At 43.4% G+C, this 12,440-nt stretch overlaps 1 protein-coding gene across 3 annotated transcripts in view; it reads left to right on the forward strand.

Annotated features, from left to right (window-relative positions):
- The window catches only part of Recql5 (RecQ like helicase 5), a 53,042-nt gene that overhangs the window by 8,739 nt on the left and 31,863 nt on the right, over nucleotides 1-12,440 (forward strand). For all 3 annotated transcript variants that reach the window (XM_045159065.1, XM_045159064.1, XR_006638940.1), the window contains 2 exons: nucleotides 3,725-3,836; nucleotides 7,777-7,939. In XM_045159065.1, coding sequence (XP_045015000.1) covers nucleotides 3,725-3,836; nucleotides 7,777-7,939 — 275 coding nt within the window. The remainder of the gene's footprint in view (nucleotides 1-3,724; nucleotides 3,837-7,776; nucleotides 7,940-12,440) is intronic.

A 12,440-nucleotide genomic window follows, 5' to 3' on the forward strand; every position in this document is an offset into this window, starting at 1 on the left:
TAAACCAGCCCTAGTGTGGACAACCTTAGAGTTAAGACTCTTGTTGTGAACAACCAATTAGAAAGCTTATTACCCTGCAAGCTGAAAAGCTAAGCCACTAAAGATTTGTTTCTGGGAGAACACTATACTTACACATAACTCTTCCCACCTGATGAAGCCATCAAGTCAAACAAGAGTAATGACAGTAACTTCAAACACTGTGATTCCTGTCCTAATTCAGTCACTTAAAACAGGTCCAAAAACCCCACTCAGCACACAACCTATGTGCGCCTTGCCTGAAATCAAGCAACACTGAACTTCTCTGGCTCCACAGTAAAGATGATTTGTAGGTCAGGAAGCAGAGGTAGGAAGGTCACTGTGAGTTTGAGGCCACCAAAAAAAAAAAAAAAAAAGTGAAGAGGGGAACGCCTGCAGGGGTCTGTGGGGAGGGGCTTAGGCCTCAGGGGCTCCAACTTATGCTTGCTGCAGAAATGCTTTCAGAACAGACAGCAGCCTGGGGAAAAGATGGGAGTCAGTGAGTGTACAGAGCCCCAGGTGGAAAGGAGAAACCATGAAAAGGAACACTGGAGAACAGCACCAGGGCCACTGGAGCACCTGCATGACCTTGAAGAAGAGCCACAGTCCCTGTAGGAGAAGGGGCCTGGTAACCATCAAGGATGTGTCACTGTGCTTCTCTCAGGAGGAGTGGAGGAACAGGGACCCCTCTCAAACAGACTTTTCCAGAGAATATGTAATGCAAGAAAACTGTGGGATGATAGTCTCTCTGAGATTTCCAATTCCCAAACGACATGCTTTCTCAACCAGGAAGTGGAGAACAATGGGTCCCTGGTCCCCATGACTTAGAGGAGAGGGATATTCTAAGGGTCCCATGCACAGGAGATGGAAGTGAACATGAGGGGGACACCCCTGAACTAGAAGCAGAACCTCCCAGAATATTATCCAGTGTGTCTGAAGACACCATTGTCCAGAATCTAGAACAGGTGCCACATGCCTGGCGGTTCTCTTCACTTTTTCAGGCATTTTATTTTATTTTATTTTATTTTATTTTATTTTATTTTATTTTATTTTATTTTATTTTATTTTATTTTATTTTATTTTATTTTATTTTTTGCTATTGGGAGGAAAAAAAGTTTATTTTGGGCTGGAGGGATGGCTTAGTGGTTAAGGTGTTTGCCTGCAAAATCAAAGGATCCAGGATTCCCAGGACCCATGTTAGCCAAATGCACTAGGGGGCGTACACGTCCGGAGTTTGTTAGCAGTGGCTGGAGGCCCTGGCGTGCCCATTCATTCATTCTCTCTCTCTCTCTCCTTCCCTCTTTCTCTGTTAAATAAATAAAAAGCTTATTTTTGGGGGGAAGGGGCGGCATGTGAAATTCTGCATGTGTGGAGGTCAGAGGACAACTTCAAGGTGTTGGTGCTCTACATTCTTTGAAACAGGGTGTCTTGCTGCTACAAACTTCCAGACTGCAACTGAATGTCAGTCTAGCTGGCCTGTGAGCTTAGGATTCTCCTGACTCTGCCTCCCATTGTTGTAGGCTCACTGGGGTCACAGATGCATGCACTACTTTGCATCCAGCTTTACGTTGGTGCTGGGAATTAAACCTGGACTAGAAGGCTTTGCAAACAAACACCTTTAACTGTGGAATCATCTCTCCACCTTCTCTTGCAGGCTTCTTTTTTATTTTATTTTTCTTTTGCAGGCTTCTTAATATGTCACTTGTTCCATATGGATTCCAAGTATTAAATGATCCATTATCTATTTCCAGATATTCATGTAGAGCTAAAGTGACTCACATAAATTCAATAAGAGGAGTCTAGATATAATCAAGGTCTAAAATGAGAGTTACGGGGCTGGAGAGATGGCTTAGCAGTTAAGTGCTTTTCTGTGAAGGCTAAGGACCCCGATTGAAGGCTTGATTCCCCAGTATCCATGTAAGCCAGATATACAAGGTGATGCATGCATCTGGAGTTCGTTTGCAGCAGCTGGAGGCCCTAATGCACCCATTCATTCCTCTCTCTCTCTCTCTGCCTCTTTCTCTGTTGCTCTCAAATAAATAAATAAAAAATAAATAAAACGAGAGTTGTGATTCCTGAGTTCTTTTCTCGACAGCAGGTGATGAGTTTTTATAAGTCCTAGTACTCTAAAATGTTGTCACTGGGCTGGAGAGAGAGTTCAGAAGATAGGATGCTTGCCTGCAAAGCCTAAGGACTTGAGTTTGATTTCCCAGTACCCATGTAAAGCCAAGATGCACAGTGACACATGCACCTTTAGTTCGTTTTCATTATCTAGAGGCCCTGGCAGGTCCATTCTTTATCTCTCTCTCTGTCTCTCTCTCTGCTTGCAAATAAATAAATAAAAAGATACGTAATTTTTTTGTTTGTTTGTTTTTCAAGGTAGGGTCTTGCTCTAGCCCAGGCTAACCTGGAGTTCACTATGTAGTCTCAGGGTGGCCTTGAATTCATGGTGATCCTCCTACCTCTGCCTCTCAAGTTCTGGGATTAAAAGCCTATGCCACCATGCCTGGCTTATGTAAATTTTTTGTTTTTTGTTTTTCGAGGTAGGGTCTCACTCTAGCTCAGGCTGACCTGGAAGGGTAGCCTTGAACTCACAGCCCCTTAAACACTAAGCCATCCCTTCAGCCCATAAAAATATTTGTTTTTAATATTTTGTTTATTTAAAAGAGAGAAAGAGGCAGATGGAATGGGTCCACCAGGGCCTCTAGCCACTGCAAACTAACTCCAGACATGTGTGCCACCTTGTACATCTGGATTTTACCTGGTCACTGGGGAATTGAGTGTAGGTCCTTAGGCTTCCACAGGCAAGTGCCTTAACTGCTGAGCCATCTCTCCAGCCCCATAAAAAATATTTTTAAAAAGTCATCAAAAGAGCACACAGGGATGGACAGATGGCTCAGCAGTTAAGAGCATTTGCTTACAAGGCCTAGTGGCCCTGGTTCGATTCCCCAGTACCCATGTAAAGACAGTTGCAATAGCAGGAGGCTCCTGGCTAGCCCATATTCAATCTCTCTCTGCTTGCAAAAAAAAAAAAAAAAAAAAAAAAAGCCTGGTATGGTGGTGAAGCCTTTAATCCCAGCACTTGGGAGGCAGAGGTAGGAGGATTGCCAAGAGTTCGAGGCCACCCTGAGACTACATAGTGAATTCCAGGTCAGCCTGAGCTAGAGTGAGACTCTACCTTGAAAAACAAAAAGAAGTTTAAAAAATTGCATAGACTTTCCAAGTTAGTGGATGTGTATTTGCTTATTTTTCTTCTGACATTTACTTACTGCACTGTGCCATGCAGGGGCTAAGGTCTTTATTTTCTTTTCCTTTTCTTTTTTAGACTTTATTTTTTTAAAAATATTTATGTTGTTTGAGAGAGAAAGGAAGAGAAAGAGAATGGGCACGCCAGGGCCTTCAGCCAGTGCAAACGAACTCCATACACATGCACCCCCTTGTGCATCTGGCTTGCATGGGTCCTGGGGAATTGAACCAGGATCCTTTGATTTTGCAGGCAAATGCCTTAACCACTAAGCCATATCTCTAGCCCGACTAAGGTCTTTATCTGTTGAGGCTCCATGAGGTTAAGTGTCTGGTCCATGGTCGTACAAATGGAAAGTGATGGATTCAAGGCATCGGTTAAGTGCCCAGGACAGTAGCAAGCCCAGGATAAACCTATGGAAAATGTGAGTTCCCTTAACCTTGACCACTTTCTTCTCCTTTCCAGGGCTGAAGGCTTCTGATAGAACACAGGTGCAGAATGAGTGGATGGAGGAGAAGGTCCCTGTTATTGTTGCAACTATTAGTTTTGGAATGGGAGTGGACAAAGCCAATGTTAGGTGAGTTTTGATTTGTTTTTGTATGTGTATGGTATGCATGTATGTGTGTGAGAGAGCAACATGCACATATGTGTGTATGTGGAGGCCAGGGGTCAACATTGGGCTTGCCCCTTTGAATGTTCTTCTCTTTACATAGGCAGGGTTTCTCACTTGAGCCCAGAGCTTGCTGATTTAACTCATCTAACTACCTAGCTTGCCACTGGGATTCCTGGTTGCCATCATGTCCACCCAGCAATTACATGGGAACTAGAGATCTGAACTCATGTCCTCATGCTGGTGTGACAGGCACCAAATGAGCCATCTTTCCAGCCCAGCTCTGAGTTTTGCTTTTTGTTCCCAATTGGGATTTGACTCATGGTGGACTGCCTGGTGCTTTGTAAAAGTCCCAAGTCTATACTCTGTGTAGTGCCACAGGGGAGGGGGCAATAGGAGAGTCCCTATAGCCCGTCCCCAAGAAATCTGGCAGCATGCAGACTGTCAGGTTTGTCTAGTCACAAGGTCCAGTTCACTCCCATCCTTCAGGTGGGCCAGCAAGGAGGCTAGAATGAAGTAACTGTTGTAGTCTTTTCCTGTGGGAAGTCAGTGGCAAAGATAGTACTGTCATAAACTTGTTAACAGTCTGGAGGAGTGTTTTTTTTGTTTTGTTTTTGTTTTTGTTTTTTTTTAACCTCTAGCTATGGCCTGATCTTTGGGAAAAAATTTGAGCTACAGTCTGAAAATACCAACAATAATGCCTTGTATGATATACAGAATATTCCTGCATATGTGATTATGCTGATCCGTAGTGTCACTGCTAGGAATTAGTTATTATACTGCATTTGAACAAACAGACTGTGAGATCAAGAGTTGGGCCCAGGAGGGAGAGATGGCTTAGCGGTTAAAGCACTTGCCTGTGAAACCTAATCACTCATGTTCCACTCTCCAGGTCCCATGTAAGCCAGATGCACAAAGTGACACAATTGTGCAAGATCGCACATGCACACAAGGGTCTAGGGTTCCATAGCAGTGGCTAGAGGACACCACGCCCCAAAAAAGAAAACAAACAAAAAGCAAGACATGAAAGTAGGGTGGGAAGTGGAGGGGATTGAGAGATCAAAGTATACTATATACTTCTGTATGAAAGTGTTAAAATAGACCTTTACCTGAGGTTCCCACTCCCTCCTGCCTAGTGTTCTTCTCGAGAGGGCTAGAGTACGTGGGAGGCAAAAGGTTGGCTGATTGTCAGGGTACACCTGCCTTTGAGTGTGCTATGGTGGGGATGAGGTGTTTTTTGTTGTTGTTTTTTCGAGGTAGGGTCTCACTGTAGGTCAGGCTGACCTGGAATTCAGTATGTAGTCTCAGGTTGTCCTCGAACTGATGGCGATCCTCCTACCTCTGCCTCCCAAGTGCTGGGATTAAAGGCCTGTGCCATCACACCTGACTGGGGGTAAGGTTTTTTGGTGGTATCGCTGCTTTTTAGTCACCCATGCCCCTGTAATACCAGTAGACCCCCAGTTGGACTATGACAGGAGGAGTAAAGAGAGTTGAGCCCTTCCTTGTTGGGAGTCAGCTTTGAGGTCAGCATCCTTAGCTTTGATCTCAGCTTCGTTGTTGGCTCACCGTGTGACCTTACACAGACTTGCCCACCTGGCTCTCCTTCATCATCTCTAGAATGGCCTCACTCACATGTCCGTGACTACCACTGAGACAAGACAAAGATAGTAACTGGCCATCGAAGAGACTAAATAAATACTTTCCTTTCCCTCTTCAAAGAAGGTAAAGTACCTAGAGTCATGCATCTTAGAAGTGGCAGAGCCTAAGCTTGTTTTTCTAACTCTTTAGCCATGAGGTTTTTCCTTGTTGTTCATTTTTAAAATTAATATTTATTTATTTGATAACAAGAAAGAGGCAGAGAGGGAAAGGGAGAGAGAATGGGTGTGCCAGGGCCTCCAGCCACTGCAAACAAACTCCAGGCGCATGTGCCACCTTTTACATCTGGCTTTATATGGGTACTAGGGAATCGAACCTAGGTCCTTTTTGATATATATATTTATTTATTGATAACTTCCATAATTGTAAACAATATTCCATGGTAATTCCCTCCCTCCCCCACTCTCCCCTTTGAAATCCACTCTCCATCAAACCCCCTCCCCCCTCAATCAGACTTTTATTTTGATGTCATGAACTCTTCTTCCTGTTATGATGGTCTGCCGTAGGAAGTGTCAGGCACTATGAGGTCATGGATATCCAGGCCTTTTTGTGTCTGGAGGAGCGTGTTGTAAGGAGTCCTACCCTTACTTTGACTTTTTCCGCTGCCTCTTCCACAATAGACCCTGAGCCATGGAAGGTGTGATTGAGATACTTCAGTGCTGAGCATTCCTCTGTCATTTCTCAGCACCATGGTGCCTTCTGAGTCATCCCAAGGTCACTGCCATCTGAAAAGAGAAAGTTCTCTAACTAAAAGTGACTGCAGCATTAATATATGAGTATGAACATTAAGAGAAATGCTTACTGGGAAGTTTGGTGAGCACAGTATATACTTTTAGCCAGACAGCAGCAGACGTTACACTCCTAGGACTCATGACTCCCCCTGTTGTAAGTTTTCAGTATCAGGGATGTATTCCCTCCCATGGAGTGGGGATCCAGTCAAATTAGAGGGTGGTTGGTTTCCCCATAGCAGATGTGCCACTATTGTACCCATTGGCTCATTTGGCCTGGCTGGCCAAATATAAGGCTTGCAGTGTCCACTGTTGGGTATCGTCACTGGTGATTTCTCTTTTTCCCATTGAACTTCATGCAGCATGGCTTCTTCTAGCTTTCTGTCAGCTGGTCTACATGGAGGAGATTTTCAGCTCAGTTCCAGCAGGATTTCTGTGATCTTGCAGCCCAAGTATATGGAGTCTTCAGCAATAGGGTCTTACCATCTATTCCTGGGCGGAAACCGAGAGCCTTGGCAGTAATGGCCTGTAATTTTCGGGGGCATCCGGGACCTCCCTGGCCAACAACTCACTGCAAGATATCCCATCCCTGGCACTGAAACTTTTGTAATAACAATCTATGGCTCCTGAGTGTTCCATTGTCCAAAATCGGAGGATTCCATATGATTTATTTATATCCTCTTAGTTTTTGATTAGCCCTCTCTCCACCTTTCCTTTACTCAGTCTCTTCCCCTGACCTCACTTAGGCCTTTTCACCCCCATTAATTTGTTCTACTTACATATATACAATATCATCCTATTAGGTCCCCCCTCCCTCTCTTTCTATTCCCTTTATATATCCTTTCTAGGTTTCTAGCCTATGCTATTGAGTTTTCTTCCTCCTTACACAGAAGTCCAGTCATTTGTAGCTAGTCCTTTTTCTTTGAAGGCAAGTGCCTTAACTAACTGCTAAGCCATCTCTCCAGCCCTTGTTTGTCTATTTAAGGCAGGGACTCACTTTACCCCAGGTTAATCTGTGACTCTGTTACCTATACTGGCCTTAAACTCTGATCCTTCTACCTCAACCTCTCATGACTCTAAGAATTTTTTGTTTTGTTTTGTTTTTTTTTTTGAAGCAGGGCCTTACTCTAGCTCCAGCTGACCTGGAACTTACTTATTCTGTAGTCTCGGCTGGCCTTGAACTCACAGAGATCCTTCTACCTCAGCCTCCTGAGTTCTGGGATTAAAGGGGTATGCCATCATGCCCAGTGGCTGTGACTCTTTTGAGGTTCACCATATATCTGGAGAAAGCCCTTGGTTTTGTTTTTTGGAGATAGGGTTTAACTCTAGTCCAGGCTGACCTGGAATTCACTATGTAGTTTAGGGCTGGCCTTGAAGTGATGGTGATCTTCCTACCTCTGCCTCCCGAGTGCTGGGATTAAAGGCATGCACCACCATGCCCAGCAAGAAAGCCCTTTTCTATTGATAAGATCACTTCATGGGCACTCAGCTCCTACCACATCTCATGTCCTTGAATCCTACAGGTTCGTTGCCCACTGGAATATTGCCAAGTCCATGGCTGGGTACTACCAGGAGTCTGGCCGGGCCGGCAGGGATGGGAAACCTTCTTGGTGCCGTCTCTATTACTCTAGGAATGACCGGGACCAAGTTAACTTCCTGATTAGGAAGGAAATAGCAAAATTTCAGGTAAGTCCTGGTGGAAGCCCTTTCTGTCTGAACTCATCACTCTCCAATTTCACAGAGTTTATCACTGGTGTAGGTGAAACTTCATAAATTAGAAGGGTTGATCTTGGCCTGGAAAGTATAGCAAGGGGGCATAGGTGGTAGGTTGAGCAGGCTGCTAATAACAAGCTAAGTTAGACTTCTTTTCTTTATCAACATTTAACTTTCCTAAATGCTGCTTTTTGTATATATGGTGTTTTATGTAGTCAAGATGAATCTTGCTTTTTTTTTTTTTTAATTTGGTGTAAGCAGAGGGAGAAAAGGAAAGAGAGAATGGGCATACCAGGGTCTCTTGCCACTGCAAATGAATTCCAGATGCAAGTGCCACTTTGTGCATCTGGCTTTACATGGGTACTGGGGAATTGAACCCAAGCTGACAGGCTTTATAAGCAAGTGCTTTTAACCACTGAATCATCTCCCAAGTCCAAATCTTGCTTTGTCTTAGTGAACTTCATTATGTAAGCATTCCCCCATTTTGTTAGATTTCTTAGTTTTTTTTTTTTTTTAATTTTGATTTTTGGAGGTAAGGTCTCGCTCTCACCTAGGCTGACTTGGCATTCACTGTGTAGTTTCAGGCTGACCTTGAACTCACAGAGATCCTCCAGCCTCTCCTGAGTGTTGGGATTAAAGGCACATGCCACCATAACCAGACAAGTTTTTTTTGTTTTTTTTTTTTTTTAGTTAAGGATTATAAGGATTATATTTATTTATTTGAGAGAGGGAGGGAGGGAGAGAGGTGTGTGTTCCGGGGCTTCCAGCCACTGCAAACAAACTCCATATGCATGTGTTACCTTATGCATCTAGCTTTACATAGGCTCAGGGGAATTGAACCCTAGTCCTTAGGTTTTGCAGGCAAGCACATTGGTGCATGTGCATAAGTAACTCTTGCTACTGCAAACAAATGCCTATCCAGCTTTATGTGGATAGCTAGGGAATTAAACTTGGGGCAGCAGGCTTTGTAAGCAAGCACCTTTAACTACTGAGCCATTTCCCTAGTCCCATTCTTGGTTTGTAGCTCTAGAATTTTATAGGTTATACAGTTCTTTTTATTTTATTTTTATTTATTTATTTGAGAGTGACAGACAGACAGAGAAAGAGGCAGAGAGAGAGAAAATGGACGCACCAGGGCCTCCAGCCACTGCAAAAGAACTGCAGCTGCATGTACCACCTTGTGCATCTGGCTAATGTGGGTCCTGGGGAATCAAGCTCGAACCAGGGTCCTTAGGCTTCACAGGCAAGCGCTTAACTGCTAAGCCATCTCTCCAGCCCCCCGATTATACAGTTCTTTATAGAAAGCCTGAAAGCAGACCCATACATAAATGGAAATTTTGTGTAAGATTGGTTATATTTTAAATCAACATGAAAGGGAGGAACTGCTGAGTAATTTGTGCTGGAATAAATAATAAAATTAGGTCCCTCTGTTATACCATTCATGTGTAAATTTCAGATGTGTTAGACATTTCAAAAAGCTCTAAAGTTAAAGGTAAATTTTTTTTTTTTTTTTGAGGAAAAGCAGAGTATTTCAGGATTTTAAAAGTATAAACTGGCCTGGAGAGATGACTTAGCAGTTAAGACACCTGCCTTCAAAGCCTAAGGACCCATGTTCAATTCTCCAGATCCTACATGAGCCAGATGTACAAAGGTGAGGCACATGCCCACTAGGTGGTGCAAGTGTCGAGTTCTATTGCAGTGGCTGAGGCTCTGGAACTCCAGTTCTCTCTTTCTGTCTCTAAAATTAAAAAAAAAAAAAAGTATAAACCATAGGTTGGAGAGGTGGCTCAGCAGTTAATGTGCTTGTCCACAAAGTCTAAGGACCCGAGTTTGGTTCCCCAGTACCCATATAATGCCAGATGTATAAGGTGATACATGTGTTTGGAGTTCATTTGCAGTGGCTATCTTTCTTTATCCATTTGTCCTTTCTCTTTCTTCCTTTTTTTTAAATTAATTTTTTTAAAAATATTTTATTTGTATTTATTTATTTGAGAGAGAGATACAGAAATAGGCAGGGGGGGGAGGGAGAGAGAGAGAGAGAATGGGCATGCCAGGGCCTCCAGCCACTGCAAACAGACTCCAGATGTTTGCACCCCCTTGTGCATCTGGCTTATGTGGGTCCTGAGGAATCAAACCTATGTTCTTTGGCTTTGCAAGCAAGCACTTTGACCAATGAGCCATTCCTCCAGCCCTTAAATTATTTTTTTTAAATTTATTTGGAAAAGAGAGAGGCAGATAGAGAGAACCTGGGCTGCTTGGTAAGTCTCTCAAAAAGCTAACTGGCTAGGGTGTGGCTCAATAATAGAGCTCATGCTTCACATTTATGAGGCTCTGGGATCAAGTCCCAGAACCACAGAAAAATAAAAATAAAAGAGCTGAAGCAAAGCCTGGTACCGTGGTATGTACACATCTCAAGGAGAAGGATGAGGGGACAGTACTGTCAGGAGCTTAAGCCAGTGCAGCAGCTTTGAAGGAGGATGGTGTCTACAAAGTGGGGCACTTGTGCTCGGCAGTTCAGCAATTCTCCTTTATCCCAGATAGACACATTGTCGAATGTACATCAGATGGACCTGACATCTTTGGCTGCTACTGAGATGAATTCATTATATCAGAACGTTTGTGGGAGAATTAGTGACACCCTGAAATCTAAGGAAGTAGAAGAGACAAACCTACTATTAATTTCAGAGGAAGCAGTTGTACAAGAGAGGAAATGTGATCATGGGAAATGTAAAACTGTAGTCCTGTGGTTTAGCATGGAGCGATGTTGACATAGTCATAATGAGGAAAATAACTGATCTAACAAATTCCAGTGTTAGGGCTGGGGTCCAGCCTCATAGAGGGCTTGCTTAGCATTCTGGGGCCCTGGGTTTGATCACTGGTGCTGCCAAGAACAAACAACCAAACAACAAACATTTGTACTGTGAACCCCTACTTTTCTGAGTTCTAACTAAAAGCATTATCTTTTTCTATCTCTTCTTTGGATGCTGGCTGAAAAAATAAGCTTCTCTGACACTGTGGGCCTTCTTCACTGTTTTCTCAATACTCACCTTTGCCTTATAGAGAAAAAAAAAATGACCTGGAATTCACTGTGGAGTCTCAGGCTGGCCTCATACTCACAGCAATCCTCCTACCTCTGCCTCCTGAGTGCTGGGATTAAAGGCCTGCGCCACCACGCCTTTTTATTTTATTTTATTTTTATTTATTTATTTGAGAGTGACAGACAGACAGAGAAAGAGGCAGAGAGAGAGAAAATGGACGCACCAGGTCCTCCAGCCACTGCAAAAGAACTGCAGCTGCATGTACCACCTTGTGCATCTGGCTAATGTGGGTCCTGGGGAATCAAGCTCGAACCAGGGTCTGGCCTGTTTGTTTTTTTTTGTTTTTTTTTTTTTTTGTTTGTTTGTTTTTGTTTGTTTTTTTTGAGGTAGGGTCTTGTTCTATTCTAGGCTGACCTGGAATTGACTATGTAGTTATAGGGTGGCCTCAAACTTGTGGCGATCCTCCTAACTCTGCCTCCCAAGTGCTAGGATTAAAGATGTGTGCCTCCATGCCTGGCTAAAAACATTTCAGTTTCTTTTGCAATATGGAAACTTGAACCCAGGTCCTCAAGCATGCTAGGCACTCTGCCACTTAGTTATATCCCTAGTCAATATTTCATTGTTTTTTATATTAGCACACAAAGTAATGGATTTCTTTTTTTACGTATAGATTAATCTTTTTTAAAATTTTTATTGTTTTTGTTGTTTACGAGGTAGGTTTTTACTCTAGTCCAGGCTGACCTAGAACTGTGTGGTCTCAGGGTGGCCTTAAACTCATGATGATCCTCCTACCTCTGCCTCCTGAGTGCTGGATTAAAGGCATGTGCCATCATGGCCAGCTTGGATTAATCTTTTTATTTTTTAATTTTTATTTTTAACTAGAGTGAAACCCTAACTCAAAACAAACAAACAAATAAAAAAATAGACATGTACAGAACATGCCAACAAGGCATAAGCATATCACTAAGAAATAATTACTGTTACCAGGTGTGGTGGCGCACACCTTTAATCCCAGCATTTGGGAGGCAGAGGTAGAGGCTCACTGTGAGTTTGAGGCCACCTACATAGTGAATTCCAGGTCAACCTGAAGTAAAATCGCCTTAACTGCTAAGTCATCTCTCCAGCCCTGGAATATTTTTTTTTTTCAAGGTAGAGTGTCACTGTAGCCCAGGCTGACCTGGAATTCGGTATGTACTCTCAGGGTGGCCTTGAACTCAGGGATCCTCCTATCACTGCCTCCCAAATGCTGGGATTAAAGGCATGTGCCACCACTAGAAATGTAAGTTCTTAACAAAAGCTTCCCCCTGGGCTAGAGAGATGGTTCAGTAGTTAAGGTGCTTGCTTGCAGAGCCTACACACCTGGGTTCAATTCCCCAGTACCCACATAAAGCCAGATGCAGAAAGTGGCACATGTGTCTGGAGTTCATTTGCAGTAG

This window comes from Jaculus jaculus, chromosome 9 (assembly GCF_020740685.1).
Source record: "Jaculus jaculus isolate mJacJac1 chromosome 9, mJacJac1.mat.Y.cur, whole genome shotgun sequence".
NCBI lineage: Eukaryota > Metazoa > Chordata > Mammalia > Rodentia > Dipodidae > Jaculus > Jaculus jaculus.